Raw genomic sequence first — 19,085 nt, 5'->3', positions numbered from 1 at the left:
TGTGCACCTTGGATTTTGTTTAAGATTTCTTTTGGTTAGACCAGAGTAATGGCCCTTGATTGTCATAAATATGCATAAATGGGATACAAGTGTTTTTCACATGTATCTCGAAAAATATTTAACTTAAAGAGTCATAAAACATTAGGGGATTGTTAAAAAAATAATATTTCACCTAGAGTCATGAAACCTTGTAGGAATACAGGGTTTTTTTTACGACTGGGGGAAGAGGCCCCAGCCTGTCATTGGGGGAAGAAAATAGCCCGCGACGAGCAGTTTTGGGGGATTTTTTCACTCAGGGGGGAATTTACAATTATGCATAATAAACACTTTAAACTATGTTTTTATTACATATTCTTGCAACTTTTAGCAACTATACACACTGTCACTTAGCAATAGATGGACTTGCACTAATGTTCACTTATCATTGTAACAAGGTGGGTGGGGAGAGTTGAAATGCTCAAATCATTGAATATTTAAAGGTCACATGCTTTTATTCACAAAAAATGCTTTAAAATAAGAGTTGCTTTTGCAAGAGTCATCATATTATTATTAAATGCATACTTTTGTTGGCTTTTTATTTCAATTGTACTAGACAATCTTGTAAGAAAGGATAAGAAAGTCCGAAAATCACGATCGTGAAAACGTGTGACAAATATGAAAAAAAACGAAAGCAAACATTAAAAATTCTTGATAAAATTTCATCTTTTCACCAGAACTATTCCATACTTATAATATCTGATTACTTAAAACATTTATATTTTATTTTGCTCTAGCAAAATACCTCGGCAAAGATAATAAATTTGTGTAACGGCCGACCGGCTTATTTAATCGAATCAAGCACATAAAATAATTACTTTAAATTAACAACACATATTACACAATACAGCATAAGCTGTTACCGCTAATTAACAAGAGGTACAAACACGATAATCTGACGCTGCATTGTTTATCAATCATCTATATTACATACTGATGATAACCACGTGTCACTCGGCGCGTGGCGTGATTGACATCTGTCAGTAGCTAATTAACATAAGACGCTCAGCCTACTGTCATACTTACGCTGGTGTCGACAAACAGTATGAAGTTCACTGGGATTTTGATTGATAAGGGGCAGAGCTTTCGAACTCGTTACGCATCAAAGAGTATTACCGCGAGACAAGCAGACGCCCACGGCATATTATGTGCGGGTCATATACGAGTTTTTATCGATTTTCGCCATATATGGCCCAAAGGTTTTCACACCCATTGAAAATTGTGAAAGACCGTCTGCAATTGTGAACGGGTCCGATATTCGGTCGGGAAAATCGCTGGGAGTAATCTCCATTGCTTTGTTTACGATTTTGGAGGAGGGGAATTTCGGACGTAGGGGAATTTCGACTGCGGTAGGGGAAATCCTTGGCTGTGGGGGAAATCCTCAGCTGGGGGACGAGGCCGATATTCGGCCTCTGCTATAGAATAAAAAAAAACCCTGGAATATTATACAGCATGTTTGTTCACCATAATGAATGTTACATATTGCTTCTGAATTGAAGTGCTGTCATGTATGCACATGGCCATTTTTCAAGAAGTCAGCCAAGTTGAGGTCAGTTTTATAAATTTTTGTTTTAAAATTAGTGATTAGTGAAGTAAAGAATCTTTTTTGTGGAGATGAAAAGAAATTTGTCAGTAGTCAGATTATAAGATGAAATCAGCTTTTATATATGATGTTCTTCAGAATAAAGGCTATTATAACAAGTAATTTATCTGCTGTTGTTTTTTTCAGTCGTGGTGTGAAGTCCATCCATTGGAGTGACAATATTTCAGCAGGTCTATGTTATATGTGTGTGGTCCATGACAGAAATATCTCCATATGGAAAGTTGAAGGTCGTCAACCTAAACTGTCCTTCAAACAGATCAGAAAAATCAACATTCAGCCTATATCAAAAGGTAGTCAAACATACAGAATAACCAACATTCAGCCAATATCACAAGGTAGCCAAACATACAGAATAATCAACATTCAGCCAATATCACAAGGTAGCCAAACATACAGAATAATCAACATTCAGCCTATATCACAAGGTAGTAATCAACATTCAATCTATATCAGAAAGCAGTCAAACATACAGAATAATCAACATTCAGCCTATATCACAAGGTACCCAAACATACAGAATAATCAACATTCAGCCTATATCACAAGGTAGTCAAACATACAGAATACTCAACATTCAGCCTATATCACAATAATCAACATTCAGCCTATATCATAAGGTAGTAATCTAAATCAACATTCAGTCTATATCACATGGTAGTCAACCATACAGAATAATCAACATTCAGCCTATTTCACAAGGCAGTCAAATATACAGAATAATCAACATTCAGCCTATTTCACAAGGTAGTCAAACATACAGAATAATCAACATTCAGCCTATATGATAAGGTAGTCAAATATACAGAATAATCAACATTCAGCCAATATCACAAGGTAGTCAAACATACAGAATAATCAGCATTCGGCCTATATCACAAGGTAGTAATCAACATTCAGCCTATATCACAAGGTAGTCAAATATACAGAATAATCAACATTCAGCCTATATCACAAGGTACCCAAACATACAGTATAATCAACATTCAGACTATATCACAAAGTAGCCAAAAATAGAGAATAATCAACATTCAGCCTATATCTTAAGGTAGTCAAAAATATAGGTTAATAGCATTCAGCCAATATCACAAGGTAGTCAGACATATAGAATACTCAACATTCAGTCTATATCACTAGGCAGTCAAACATACAGAATAATCAACATTCAGCCTATATGACAAGTTAGTCATACATAGAGAAGCTTGAAGATCATCAGCCCATTCCTGAACAAAACTTTTCACTGTATATACCACAGATTGCAGATGGTTGCAAAGGGATTGGCAAAATGCTTAAGTTGTCAAGTGATACAAATGTAGAAAATATAAGGAAAATGGCTGGGGTCACATAAATTTCTCAAGTCAGCTCCGGTGCTTGAGTTATTCACTGTTCCACGTTTTTTCACTTTTCTCCATTCAATGTTTAAAAGCAGATACTGGATAAATGAAGAAAAAACACGTTTTTTATAACTTTTTTTATTGACATTTCATAATATGTGAATCTTAAAAAGCTTGACATAAATTTTGAGGCATGCCCCTATTAAGGATTTGGTGTCCGAAGTAAATCTACCTTATTTGAAACATGCTGACTTCTTAGTTAACATCTGTTCATATCAGTTTAATGTTTAACTAAAACAGCAGTTTTATTTATTTAGTATCACTATCTATTTTGCTGTTGATAATGCAGGTGGCAAACACTTTGTTGTGTTAAAGGAGATTGATTAATTTACGTTCCTGACCTTCTTTATAGTTAATTCAAATTCCCTCTTTTGTCATAAAAACAAGACAGTTACCACTTATTCGCAAAACATTGTAAATTTCACTATGAAAACAATTGAAAATTTCAAAATTAAATGATTTCTGTCTTTTAGAATTTTCAAATAGCTGCACCATTTCATAACTGCTTAAGAAATTGGCGATCATTTAGTATGTAAGAAGTAAGTCAAAGTAATAAATTCAAATCACGTGATTGTTCTGCTATTCACTTATCATTTTTGGGATCACTTGTGTCAAGGTCACAGGCCTGAACACTGAAAAGGCTTTCCAATCAATAACTCGAGAACCACTTGATCCAGAATGTTGAGAAACTTCATGGGATGCTTGGACATGCAGAGTAGATGACTCCTATTGAATTTGGGGGTCACTCAATCAAAGGTCGAGGTCATGGGCCAGAACATAGAAAACCGTTTCCAATCCATAACTTAAGAACCACAAGGCCCAGAATGGTAAAAATTAGTGGGATGGTTGGACATGCCTAGTACAGTAAACCTCACTTAAAAGGAACTCGGATATAAGGAACACTCGGTTATAAGGAACAGTTTTCAATTCCCCGATCTAATTCCTTCTTTATTCAATTTAAAAATCCTCGGTTATAGGGAACTCGGTTATAAGGAACACTCGGTTATAAGGAACACTTTTTCTAGTCCCAAAGTACGAAATTCAATGGAAAACCCCTCGGTTATAGCGAACAGACATAAAGAATAAAAATTATTGAAAACCAGAAATAAAACAGGAGAATCGCTGATGACGTCCGTCAGAGTAACGTCGGCATTTTCAGGCGATTTAACGCACATGAATAAACACAACTTATTTCATTTCTATGATATTCACGGATACGATAAAAAGAAAATATATAATATCATTAACATTTACCAAATACAAGACGATAGTAGACTTATATTTACTCAAGATTACGTTCGAGAGCTAAGATCTACATGTATTAGGTATTTCATGTTGACAATAGTGAACGAAAATCAGTAACGGTCACGGTCATACTGTCCTAAATAAATGTGCTAATTACGCGTCATTAACAATGGCAAACAGTCCAGTTGATCAAATTTCCAAGCAGGTGCTAAAATGGACAATTGCAGAACTATAGGTATAATTTACACTTTTATCCGTATGTATGGCGCTGTTGTCTAGTCGTAATGCACTATATGTCATAAACACCCTACTTTTAGATTTTAATGGGTTGTCTAATTTAACATTTTTGATTTTTGTAATTAAAATTTGAACATTTTTTTGTATTAGTATTGATGCCTATTCTCATAACATGCAGTCGAGCAAGGTAACACTGCAACATATCTCATAGTCATAATGTAGCGCTCTCTAAAAACGAAGATAGAAAAAAAACGACAAAAAATAAACACAAATTACGGTCATTTTTACCGACGTACATTTTGGCTTAGTTTAGGTTTAACGCCGTGTTTCAACACTATTTCAGTCATAAACATGCAGGCAGTTTACCTTATCTCTCCAGGAAAGGACCGGTACTAGACTCGCAACATTGATTCATGGTCGGCCCGGAGTGTGAACACATAGCCCTTTTCAAAGTCAGTCAAATAGTGTTCGCTATACAAATTGTGTTCGTTATACAAACCTCGGTTACAAGGAACTAGTACGCTATACGGATATAAGGAACTTCGGTTATAAGGAACAATTTTAGAGGTCCCAAGCTGTTCCTTATAAGCGAGGTTTACTGTAGATGATTCCAGGTATTGCAGCCAACCATCAGTATCTCTTTCACTTTCGCTTCTGTCTGCTATTGACTTCTTACTTATTACTATGTGCTGGGGGAGATAGGTGCTTTTCTACGAAAGCATCTGTATATCCCATCCAAAGACTTACATGTTGGTAATCCAAAATTCTAGAGCATATCCCAAACACTGGATTTATTCATTTCAATTTTATAGTTGTTAAACTCTGCATTTTTCTATTTGTACATTTGTTCATGAAAAGTCCATAAATAATCATTTGGCAAAAAAAACTTCAAACAGATTGATCAGAAAAATCCAGAAAGAGATAAAATTAAGAGTGAAGCAATTCAGAGTAATACAATATGCCATGCCAATATTTATAAATAACCAGTCTGTTTTTATCTTGAAACTTTTTTGTTTGCGATGATGAGATAACAAGTTTGAAAACTCTGTGCACTTAAAAAAGAATTTGAGATTTATGGTTTAAATGTCCGTTGGTAAATGATAGTTTCCACCCATTTTAACTCTTTAAATACTTCATTTCAGTGTATTTCTATTTGTGTTACACTCGGGCTGTTTTTATGACATGTCGGATTTTTTTTCTTTTTGTTGGATAATTTGATATTATGAATCAGTTTGAAATTATGGTAATTATCATTATTATCTTGTTATATGTGTTAAACGAGTGAAAGGTATAGAAATTTAATTTATGAAAGTGATTATGACTGTTTTAGTGATTACTTTATAACTGCATGTTAATTATTGAAGCCATTCAAATAAGCTTTTTGATAATTGCCATCTAATTGATTTAAGATACTTCTGTATTTACTGTAGTTTTTCCTTTAAGTGCAATGGGACTCGAATATTCGCTCTCATTCTCATTGATTAAATCATATCCCTGTAAATGATATCTAGTTATCTAACCTGGTGAGATTAACCTCAGAATTGCAATTCTACGTAACATGTTTTTACCAGTCAGTTCAGTCAGGGGAATCCGTGGCCCAGTGGTTAATGTTACTGACTTGGAATCACATATCTCTCACCGATGTGGGTTTGAGACTTCTTCATACATGAGGAAGCTATCCATCAGGCTTACACAAGGTTGGTGGTTTTACCCCAGGTGCCCCACTCGGGTCTTGCTCCACCATCAAAGCTGGGAAGTCGCTATTTGACCTGTAATTTTGTTGATGTGACGTTAAACCCAACAAAACAAAACAAACAGTAGATAGAAAAGTGTCCAGTTTTACATTAAGGACAGACAGCTTTCATATAACTACTAGGAAAACCAATGACACTTCAGGCTTCTAATTCCTGTAGTTCAGTTTGTACATATTTATTTTAACCGGCATGTAATACACAGGACTGTGATTCAAGAGGTTTTGAATTTGAATCCTAAAGGAGGCATATTTTGTTTGTGTATGAAGTAATTTGTCATCCACCAGTGATTCATGTGAGAAAGTTGTCAGATACTAGTAGAAAAAAGAAATAAAAGACATTAATCCCAACAGAACTGATATTAGCTTGATTGTAAGCTTACTTAAAATCAACCTCCTAGGAAAAGTACTGGTGTCCCCAGATTATAAAACTTGCAACTACATAACTTTATCCTTAATTTTAACAGTGTGTGTATTTGGTCAAATGCGGTACCAGTATTTATTGCATCTTGAATGAATATTTCTGCTTTATTACACAAAGTTAAGGCTGTTTGTATGTTTTATGAAAACTTTTAAGACAGGACAGGAACTTGAGGGAAATTCTTGCTTAACATTGTTCAGTGTGTTCAGTGAATTTTTAATTACTAAAACATAAATTATCATGTATACGGTGTGAACCATATATGTTATTGCAAATATCATACAACATGTGAATACTTGTGAAAAATTTTACAGGATGTTTATGGAATCCAGGTCGTGACATTTTATGTGTGCTTTGTCCACAACAGTCAAGTTTGTACTACAGTCATGTTCATAACAAAGGCAGTCAAGTTTTACTTCAGTTAGACAGGTATGTGTATATAAAACATTGTGAACAAAGGCAGTCAAGTTTTACTACAGTTAGACAGGTATGTGTATGTAAATGACACACAGGAAATATTGAGAATAAAGGCAGTCAAGTTTTTCTACAGTTAGACTGGTATATGTATGTAAATGGCACACAGGAAATATTGAGAATAAAGGCAGTCAAATTTTTCTACAGTTAGGTGTATGTATGTAAATGGCACACAGGAAATATTAAGAATAAAGGCATTTAAGTTTTCCTACAGTTAGACTGGTATGTGTATGTAAAACATTGTGAACAAAGGCAATTAAGTTTTACTACAGTTAGACAGGTATGGGTTTATACAAAATACAGGCAGTCAAGTTTTACTACAGTTAGACCGGTATATGTATGTAAATGGCACACAGGAAATATTGAGAATAAAGGTAGTTAAGTTTTTCTACAGTTAGACTGTTATATGTATTTAAATGGCACATAGGAAATGTTGAGAGCAAAGGCAGTCAAGTTTTACTACAGTTAGACTGGTATGTGTATGTAAAACACTGTGAACAAAGGCAGTCAAGTTTTACTACAGTTAGACAGGTATTTGTATGTAAAACATTGTGAACAAAGGTAATTAAGTTTTACTACAGTTAGACAGGTATGGGTTTATACAAAATACAGGCACTCAAGTTTTACAACAGTTAGACCGGTATGTGTATGTAAATGACACACAGAAAATATTGAGAATAAAGGCAGTAAAATTTTTCTACAGTTAGACTGGTATATGTATGTAAATGACACACAGGAAATATTGAGTACACAGGCAGTCAAGTTTTTCTACAGTTAGACAGGTATTTGTATGTAAAACATTGTGAACAAAGGCAGTCAAGTTTTACTACAGTTAGACAGGTATGGGTTTATACAGAACACAGGCAGTCAAGTTTTACTACAGTAAGACTGGTATATGTATGTAAATGGCACACAGGAAATGTTGAGAGCAGATGCAGTCAAGTTTTACTACAGTTAGATACGTATGTGTATGTAAATGGCACACAGGAAATGTTGAGAACAAAGGCTGTCAAGTCTTACTATAGTTAGACAGGTATGTGTATGTAAATGACACATAGGAAATATTGAGTACACAGGCAGTCGAGTTTTACTACAGTTAGACAGGTATTTGTATGTAAAACATTGTGAACAAAGGCAGTCAAGTTTTACTACAGTTAGACAGGTATGGGTTTATACAAAACACAGGCAGTCAAGTTTTACTACAATTACACTGGTATATGTATGTAAATGGCACACAGGAAATGTTGAGAGCAGATGCAGTCAAGTTCTACTACAGTTAGATACGTATGTGTATGTAAATGGCACACAGGAAATGTTGAGAACAAAGGAGTCAAGTTTTATTACAGTTAGACATGTATGTGTATGTAAATGACACACAGGAAATATTGAGAATAAAGGCAGTCAAGTTTTTCTACAGTTAGACTGGTATATGTATGAAAATGGCATATAGAAAATGTTGAGAGCAAAGGCAGTCAAGTTTTTCTACAGTTAGGAAGGTATGTTTATGTAAATGACACACAAGAAATATCGAGAATAAAGGCAGTCACGTTTTACTTCAGTTAAACAGTTGTGTAAATGACATGCAGGAAATATTTTAAACAAAGGCAGTCAAGTTTTACTTTAGTTAAACAGGTATGTGTATGTAAATAACAGGAAATATTGAGAACAGTCAAGTAATGCTATTGGCTTTATCTGTACAGGTATCCGGATAAATCATGTTTGCAATAAGTGAAAAAGTAATCAGTGATTCAAAGTTTTTTTTCTTAGCTTTTGAATAAGGGAAGTATATGCCACAACCAAGTTCTAATACATTTAAACAGATATGCTCAAATAAATTGTCAAGGTACAGGTATACAGGTATGCTCAAATATATCATCAAAATTATACAGTTATGCTCATATCATCAAAATTATACAGGTATGCTCAAATAAATTGTCAAATTTATACAGGTATGCTCAAATAAATCATCAAAATTATACAGGTATGCTCAAATAGATTGTCAAATTTATACAGGTATGCGCAAATATATCATCAAAATGCTCAAATAAATTGGTAAACGCAGTCAAGTTTCGTCATAGTTTCACAGCTTTTACTGTTTTTAGCTCATCTGATTTTTTGAAAAAAAATGATGAGTTATTGTCATCACTTGAGCGGTTGTCGGCGTCGGCGTCGGCGTCTGCGTCGGCGTTGCCTGGTTAAGTTTTATGTTTAGGTCAGCTTTTCTCCTAAACTATCAAAGCTATTGCTTTGAAACTTGGAATACTTGTTCACCATCATAAGCTGACCCTGTATAGCAAGAAACATAACTCCATCTTGCTTTTTGCAAGATTTATGGCCCCTTTTGTACTTAGAAAATATCAGATTTCTTGGTTAAGTTTTATGTTTAGGTCAACTTTTCTCCTAAACTATCAAAGCTTTTGCTTTGAAACTTGGAATACTTGTTCACCATCATAAGCAGACCCTGTACATCAAGAAACATAACTCCATCTTGCTTTTTGCAAGAATTATTGCCCCTTTTGGACTTAGAAAATCAGTTTTCTTGGTTAAGTTTTATGTTTAGGTCAGCTTTTATCCTAAACTATCAAAGCTATTCCTTTAAAACTTGCAACACTTGTTCACCATCATAAGCTGACCCTGTACAGCAAGAAACATAACTCCATCCTGCTTTTTGCAAGATTTATGGCCCCTTTTGGACTTAGAAAATATCAGATTTCTTGGTTAAGTTTTATGTTTAGGTCAACTTTTTCTCTTAAACTATCAAAGCTATTGCTTTAAAACTTGCAACTCTTGTTCACCATCATAAGCTGACCCTGTACAGCAAGCAACATAACTCCATCCTGCTTTTTGCAATAATTATTGCCCCTTTTGGACTTAGAAAAATGGTTGAATATTATGTTTAAGTCAACTTTTCTCATAAACTATCAAAGCTATTGCTTTAAAACATGCAACAGTTTTTCACCATCATAAGTGGACACTGTACATCAAGAAACATAACTCTATCCTGCTTTTTGCAAGAGTGATGGCCCTTTTTAGACTTAGAAGATCATGGGTAGGACAATATTTCTATTACACAAAAAAAATCAGATGAGCGTCAGCACCCGCAAGGCGGTGCTCTTGTTTGTTATGCCCCCCTTCGAAGAAGGAGGGGTATATTGTTTTGCAGATGTCTGTCTGTTGGTCGGTCGGCAGGTCGTTAGATCTGTCGGTCGGTATGTAGACAAATCCGTTTCTGGATGATAACTCAAGAACGCTTGGGCCTAGGATCATGGAAGTTGATAGGGAGGTTAGTCATGACCAGCAGATGACCCCCATCGATTTTGAGATCAGTAGGTCAAAGGTCAAGGTCACAGTGACCCGGAATAGTTAAACTGTTTCCGAATGTTAACTCAAAAATGCTTGGGCCTAGGATCATGAAAGGTGATAGGGAGGTTAGTCATGACCATTAGATGACCCCTATTGATTTTGAGGGCAGTAGGTAAAAGGTCAAGGTCACAGTGACCTGGAACAGTTGAATGATTTCCGGATGATAGCTCAAGAGCGCTTGGGCCTAGGATCACGAAAGTTGATAGGGAGGTTTATCATGACCAGCAGATGACCCCTATTGATTGTGAGGTCAATAGGTCAAAAGTGAAGGTCACAGTGACCCAGAAGAGTTAAACCGTTTCTTGACGATAACTTGAGAATGCTTTGGCGTAGGATCATGAAAGTTGATAGGGAAATCGATCATGAGCAGCAGATGACCCCTATTGATTTTGAGGTCAGTAGGTCAAGGTCACAGTGACCCGGAACAGATAAACAGTTTCCATACAATAACTCAAGAACTTTTGGGCCTAGGATCATGAAAATTGATAGGGAGGTTGGTCGTGATCAGCAGATGACCCCTACTGATTTTTAGACCAGAGGTCAAGGTCACAGTGACCAAGAACAGTTAAACCATTTCAGGACGATAACTTGAGAATGCTTTGGCCTAGGATCGTGAATGTTTATCATGAATGTTGATCGTGAATGTTGATAGGGAGGTTAATCATGACCAGCAGATGACCCCTATTGATTTTGAGGTCAATAGGTCAAAGGTCAAGGTCACATTGACTCAGAAAATAGAACATTTGTGTACAGTAACAAATAATTTCTGTTCCTTGTGCAATTACTGAATGCATGAAGGGGGGCATTTCGTGTTCTGCGAGCTCTTGTTAATCTTTGTTTTAAAAAGATATATTTTGATCTTATACTTATCAGCTGCAGTAATATAAAGGATAATCATGAATTCTATGTGAATTTGCATGTATTTGATATCAAAGATCATTTTTCTTCTTGTAGGGAGAAGATTCGGTGTGGCTGTTGGTCAACTGATGGATTAAAATTTATTGTCTGTATAGGAACCTCTCTTATGGTAGGTACTGAGAAACTGACATTAACCAAAGTGTACACTCGAGCTTTGATTGGTCTCTGCAAAATGTCCATATGTAACATTTTGTTGTACCAGTGATCACTCCAACATGGATATTTGGAAGAACTGGACCTCTGTTCCTGATGAGTATACTAATAAAAATTTATTGTCAATCTTAAGACCTGTAATATATTTCAGTCCTTTACAATTTGACAGTTCTAATAATTGTTAATTCTTAGCTCGAGTTTTCGAAGAAAAAGTAGAGCTATTGCACTCACCCCAGAGTCATCACTGTTGGTTAAAGTTTTTGATGAAGTCAAATATCTCTGTTATTTTCAAAGCTTTTGACTTGAAACTTAAAATAGTTATTTACTATCAAAGTCTACACCAGGAGAAATAATCCCCATAACCCTGATTGAATTTTTATGCCCCTTTTTAACATAGAACTTTTGGTTCAAGTTTTTGATAAAGTCAAGTATCTCTATTACTATCAAAGCTTTTGACTTGAAACTTAAAAATAGTTACTTACTATCAAAGTCTACACCAGGAGAAATAATCCCTATAACTTGACAGAGTTATGCCCCTTTTTAACTTAGAATTTTTTGGTTAAAGTTTTTGATAAAGTCAAATATCTCTGTTACTCTCAAAGCTTTTGGCTTGAAACTTAAATAGTTATTTACTATCAAAGTCTACACCAGGAGAAACAATCCTCATAACTCTGATTTGAATTTTGACAGAGTTATGCCCCTTTTTAACTTAGAATTTTTTGTGTTCAAGTTTTATAAAGTTTTTACTGGCAAAGCTCTAATTCAGAGTCAAGCTCTGAGAAAAGTCGAGTGGCTGCCTTACGGACAGCTCTTTGTTATGATTTTTTTGTTGTTTTCCATGTTATTTATATATTGAGATGAATTGATCCCGCATTTCCAATGCGGATACTTTAATAGTGTTATTTATTGCTATAGTTTACATATATTAAAGACCCATTAGTTAAATACTTTATACAACATTGTCAAAAATCTTGTACAACCAAGTTCTTTCTTTTCCAAGTTAAAAGTACATGCACATCAGTTTAATCATGTAATAATTAGTACAACGTGTATTGAAGAAAGACAAGCTGGTTGTAACAACAACAAGTTTCATATCCAGTTTTTACTGGCAGTGAATAAAGATACTGAACTATTTCATGCAACAAATTTAATAAGTGCTTCTTTTTATAAGTATAACTAATGTTGCCAGATCCATGTATGTTTACTATTTTCAGGTGTATCACTGGTCAGATATAGATAACTCTATAACCACTTATACAGCTGTACCTTGGACAGTCCCAGGGTAAGTTCGCTAGCTCACAAGAGCTCAGCTGTAGAGCTACTATTTTGTTTGGATGATGTAGTGCCTTGAAAGTTTTGATCATGGGAGTAGAAAAACGTTTTAAGTCGTAACATTTTTTAGTAATATATGCTCTTTTTGTATCTAAAACTGGAATATTTGTAACATCTTCCATAATACATCTCAGCTGTTGAATATCTGTACACGAACACACACACAGGAGTTTCAAAAGAGGAACAGACACATAAATTGTTGGCAAACTTTGTATTAGCTATTTTAAGCTTACTTGTCACATAGTCATTAGTGACAAGGTGAGCTTTTGTGATCGCCCTATGTCTGTCGTCCGTCCGTCCACAATTTCTTGCGAACACGATAGAGACCACAGTTTGCAATTAATTTTAATCAATTTTGCTCACAACTTGTATGTATTGGCATAATGTATCGGTTCCTTTCGAAAACTGGCCAGATCCCGTCATAGGTTCCAGAGTTATGGACCTTTAAAGGGCAAAAATTTGCTATTTTGGCTTGTGAACACGATAGAGACCACATTTTGCAATCAACTTTAATCAAACTTGCACACAACTTGTTTTGGCACAATATCTTGGTTCTTTTCGAATACTGGCCAGATCCTGTTATGGGTTCCAGAGTTATGGCCCCTTAAAGGGCCAAAATTTGCTATTTTGGCTTTTGCAGCCATTAGAGACTTCATTTTTGGTTTGATTTGATACAAACTTGCAGAATATCTTATACAACAATAGATCTTGGATTCCATGATGAAATCATCAGATCCAATTATAGATTCCGGAGTTATAGCCCCTGACTGGCCCCTGAAAGAGCCAAAATTTGTTTATTTTTTACCTTGCGAACACGATAGAAGTGACATTTTACATTCGATTTTAACCACACTTACACACAGATCTCCATTCCTTTCGAAAACTGGCTAGATTCCATCATGGGTTCTAGAGTTACTGCCCCTGAAAGGGGCAGAATTTTCTATTTTGGCCCTTTCAGCCATACAGAGGTTTCATTTATGCTTTGATTTTATACAAATTTGCACAGAATGTTTATCTTGATGATCTCTAGTTCATGATTGAAATGAAACTGGGTCATGTGGGGTCAAAAAAGGGTCACCAGGTCAGATCAAAGGAAAAGCTTGTAAACACCGTAGAGGCCACATTTATGACCCTGTCTTCACGAAAGTTCGTCAGAATGTTTATTTTGGTTATTCCTAGGCCAGTTTGAAGACTGGGTTATATGAGGTCAAAATTTAGGTCACCCAGTCAAATCAAAGGGAAAGCTTGTTAAAACACTCTTGAGGCCACATTTATGAACCTGTCTTCATGAAATTTGGATAGAATGTTTATCTTGATGATTCCTAGGCCAAGTATGAAATTGGGTCATGTGGGGTCAAAAACTTAAGTCATCACACTCAAATCAAAGGAAAAGCTTGTTAACACTGTAGAGGCCACATTTAAGACCCTATCTTCATGAAACTTGGTCAGAATGTTTATCTTGATGATACCAAGGCCAAGTTCAACAGGTGAGCAATATAGGGTCATCATGACCCTCCTGTTAAATCATTAATACTCATAGGGAAATAATTATGTCTCCCACCACACAGTGGTGTGGGAGACATTGATTTACTCCTGTCTGTGTATCTGTCTGTCACAAATCATGTCCGCATTCTTAAGTCAAACATTTCTCATCCGATCTTCACCAAACTTGAACAAAATATGTTTGCAATAAGTCCTCGGCCAAGTTCGATAACTAGCCAAATCGGCCCAGGCACTTTGAATTATGGCCCTTGAATTACTGATTGGAACCATTCATCCAAACCAACCAGACCTACCGGAACCATTAACCCAAACCACCCAGACCTCCCAAAAATTACTGATCGGAACCACCAAACCACTTTGAATCACTTAATGATTAGGCAGTTGTGGGAGACATGTGCTTTTTTCAAAAGCAGCTCTAGTTTTCATTGATTTCATGGTTGTGCCAGGCTATAAAATACTTTTCATTAAATCCTAACAGATAATCAAATCTTCCATATAATATATCTTTAACATTTGGAATCCACTAATTTGTGTCCCCCTCAGATAGTTGTTTTTGCCAAGGCTATGGAATTCTGTGCCCAAAAATTGAAAGATTTCACAGTGGTATGGAGAAAGTGATACTTGATATGGTATTACAGAAGCATAACATGGCATTACATAAGCATCTTGATAGATCAGAGAAACAAAACGCTTCAGAAATGAACATGATATGATGGTTAATGCTCTACCAAATGTTTAATAGAATAATGATAAAAAGACACTATTTTTTCTGTTGAAACTAGAGAGTGGGAGTGGAATGAAAAATAGGTAATATAATGAAATCATTATTATGGGTCACACCAAGATTAAGTTTCATTCAATACAATTTAACTTAAATTTTAACACAAAATCCTCATAGGAATGTGAAACTAATTCATTTGGAACATTGTTTGAAATATTTTAATTTTGCAATAGCTGCTCTTGTTCTTGTTCTTTAACCTTCAGCCTGCTGGCGGCAAGTGATTCTGCCTTTGCGGCCAGTGCAGACCAAGATCAGCTTGCACATTCGTGCATGGTCTGCACTGTTCGCTATTCGGTCAGTAAGTTTTTAGTGAACATCTCTTCAGTTAATAAATGGTGTTGCCCAAATTGATGATAGACCAGTCCATTTTAGAAATTTAGCGGGCTAAAGGTTAAAAACATTTAAGTGCTGAAAGATCACTTGTCAGTTTTCAGCATAAGTTTTTATTTTCATGAAATCACTTTTACTCAAGATTTTAAACCTTGTTTCAATGTTAACCTTAAACCTTCTCTGGTTTACAAGAGAGAAATAGCTACCTTTTTGTTTGCTTAAGTGGTTTAAATTGATTTAAAGTGTTTTTTGATAACATTTTCAGTTTTATGTAGACATATTTTTTGTTGTTAATTGAGCAAGTAAATACATCATGTCCAAATATATTTTTGTCTGGTTTGTAATACTAATAGTTTTGATATTTGAGAGATAATTGATATATCCCTGACATTGATGAGAACATGTTTGATGATCTGTGTAGAATGTTACACATGACTGTATAACGTGACAGCCACGGGGCTGTTTCTTCCCCCTTAATGTAAATAAATTGATAGTTCATCAACAGATAGGTATTTAATATAGTGAATCAGTGTAGATTTAGTGTATAGTGGACATAAAAGATTTTCATTATACATGAAGAATGATTTATACTTTACTTTATCAAAGTCATTCGTATTTATTAAAGTTTCGGTGCTAAGCATGAAAAAGGTCAGCATTAAAAGATTTAACGTTATAATTTGAAGTACAGTATTTACCTGATACTTCACACAATCAAACAAATACTGTATGTAAAGAATGGAAACAGGCATTTAGTTAGAACTTTTGTACTATGGTTTATATTGAATATAGCTTGTCTCAGGTCTAAATTTGATTCAAGAAGCATCAGAAGGTTTTTTTGTTTGGATATATAAAATAAATGAATGAAGGAAACTAAATTTATAGATGATTAATAAAAAAAGTAAATACTTAATTTATGAATTTGATTTATTAATCATGAAAGAGATTTTAAAGAAAGGATAAAGAAATGACTGTCCTGGGTTCACAATTAGATGAACTACGTGTATCTTGCAAATTACCTATAAATTTATGTATAGAGCAAATTCGTGCCAAGAATGTGTGAAACGTACAACATAAAACTGATCCTAGTAATTGATATTGACAGTTTTATAATGGATTGACACTTCTTGCCACCCATATACTGAAAACTTACTACTTCTTTGGTTAGCAAATGAGATGCAAGCCGCATACTGACATTTTTGTGATCACTTTATATAGGTTGGGCCTTGAGGCACCAGCTCATAATTAGTTTATCACTGACTTAATCAATTATATATGCATGTTATATATGGGTTACACTTTGTTACCACAGCTTATTCAACCAGGAAATGCTTTCTAAAAATATTTTTAGAATGTTTTATCTAGTTTGTGTATCATAGACTGACTATGAAAACAACAGTAATATTAAGTAATATTGTGTAGTGATATATAGATTTGTTAATATAATGTAGCTGGATATTTCTCAGGATCGTGAGGTATTGTTTTGTAATGGGTTATCTTTGTAATGTAATTAAGACTCATGTGAAGGCCACGTGAGACAATTATTAATACTTTCATAACATGCTACTATTATTCGGAAAAGAAAGAATCAAAATTGATTACTTTTTGTAATTTTTTGAACGTCAGTTTGTTTGTGTTTATTCATTTTTTGTGCTGATTATTGTATCGTTTAAACAACAGGTTTTTAAACATGGCAATGCTGTAGCGTGTTCTATTGAATGTAGTAGTTGAAAAATGTACATTTAAATTAATATACTAGAAAGGAATATTGTTTTATTATATACCTACACTCTATTTGCAAAGAGCTAGGCTAAGTTAGCAGGACAGGCAAATATCTAAAGGATTTCTCTGTCTCTCTAATCTGATATGATCATAACCTGTCTTGTTATGACATATCATATATATATATAACTTATTGGGTCTCCAATAAGATTCATTCTGTAATTGCTGGGTCTCTTTCTTCTTACTGGATCTTTTTTTCCCATTTATTGGGTCTTTATATACAATACATGGACCCAATATATCATATTATATCATGTCATGTCATGTCCTGTCACATATCATATCACATATCGCATGCCATGCCACAGTACTGGTGTCATATGAGGTGTGACTGTGACCCCAGTGGGGCTCGAACCCTGGACCCCAGGGATACCATGCAATACCATACCACAGTACTGGTGTTATATGAGGTGTGGCTGTGACCCCAGTGGGGCTCGAACCCTCGACCCCAGGGATAAGCAGCCAACACCTTAACCACTAGACTGTACTGGTAAGTACAGGTTAATGTCATAAATTTGACTCTTTGGTGAATGTTCTTTTTGGTGAATAACTGAAGACAGTATGTCTAAGGCCATTTGTTTTTCACCTATTATTCATAGGGGGAAGTTGTCAGACATAGGTGGAGAATAGGTTTTTACTGGTAAGGGATAAACAATGCAGTGAAGTAGTGTTAAAGAATTTAGTTAAACCCAAGAAGCACGCAGACAACTATTTTCTCTTTCTAACTGCGTACAGGTTATTGGGACATATATCAAGTGTTGTAGCCATTTCATCAGACAGAATTATAACAGCTGCAGAACTACCTCTAGAATCTCTCTGCAAACAGCAAGATACATTCCTCATTCCTGATTTATTGAATTCAAATTCAAATGGACCAGTCAGGGATGAGCTTACTGAAGGAGAAGTAATTAGGCCAAAGGGACAACAGACTTCTGCCACAGAATCATTGTTAAATCTTCAAAGAAATCCTGATGTAAGTGGTAAAAATAGAAAATTATCGTATAAATTATTTTATCAAAATTGTATTGTTTAGCTAATAAAAAGAGAAGAAACATCCACTGGTGATAATATAAGCATTTTTAGCTCTACTATGGAGCTCACCCCAGCATCGGCGTTGGTTAAGTTTTTATGAAATGGTAATATCTTATATACCATCAAAGATATTTACTTCAATCTTGGAACACTTCTTTATTATAATAGTCTCTACCTGTAGGTAAGAGTACATAACTCTGTCTAGTATTTTGGCTGAATTATGGCCCTTTCAAGACTTGAAAATTGGTTCAGATTTCGTACAAGTACATGTTTTGTAAAATCTATTTGACATGTAGCTTTTAAACTTTGAACACTTATTTATTATATTATTTTCTATATGTAGATAAGAGTACATAATTCTGTCAGCTATTTTGGCAGAATTATTCCCCTTTTTTGACTTGGAAATGGTCCAGTTTTCGTACAAGTCAGTGTTTTGTAAATTCTATTTGAGATGTAGATTTTAAACCTTGAACACTTATTTATTATATTATTTTCTATATGTAGATAAGAGTACATAATTCTGTCAGCTATTTTCGCTGAATTATTCCCCTTTTTGTGCCCCCCCATGAGTAGTGGGGGCATATAGATTTGCTCTTGTCCGTGTGTCCGTCCATCCGCCCTTCCGTCCGAAGTTCGTGACACGCCTAGCTCAAAAAGTATTTGATATAAATTAATGAAACCTTGCATGAGTCTTTATCATGATATGAACTTGCGCACCTTCTATTTATCGTCTGGCT

The 19,085-nt window shown here is 34.9% G+C and overlaps 1 protein-coding gene across 3 annotated transcripts in view; it reads left to right on the top strand.

Moving 5' to 3' along the window:
• The window catches only part of LOC123552802 (uncharacterized), a 62,811-nt gene that overhangs the window by 27,858 nt on the left and 15,868 nt on the right, over window positions 1-19,085 (top strand). For all 3 annotated transcript variants that reach the window (XM_053540891.1, XM_053540890.1, XM_053540892.1), the window contains 5 exons: window positions 1,766-1,929; window positions 6,998-7,112; window positions 11,475-11,547; window positions 12,806-12,873; window positions 18,052-18,289. In XM_053540891.1, the coding sequence (XP_053396866.1) occupies window positions 1,766-1,929; window positions 6,998-7,112; window positions 11,475-11,547; window positions 12,806-12,873; window positions 18,052-18,289 (658 nt within the window). The remainder of the gene's footprint in view (window positions 1-1,765; window positions 1,930-6,997; window positions 7,113-11,474; window positions 11,548-12,805; window positions 12,874-18,051; window positions 18,290-19,085) is intronic.

This window comes from Mercenaria mercenaria, chromosome 4 (assembly GCF_021730395.1).
Source record: "Mercenaria mercenaria strain notata chromosome 4, MADL_Memer_1, whole genome shotgun sequence".
Lineage (NCBI taxonomy): Eukaryota > Metazoa > Mollusca > Bivalvia > Venerida > Veneridae > Mercenaria > Mercenaria mercenaria.
Note: the sequence above shows the minus strand (reverse complement) of the source record. Positions and strands in the feature narration are given on the sequence as shown.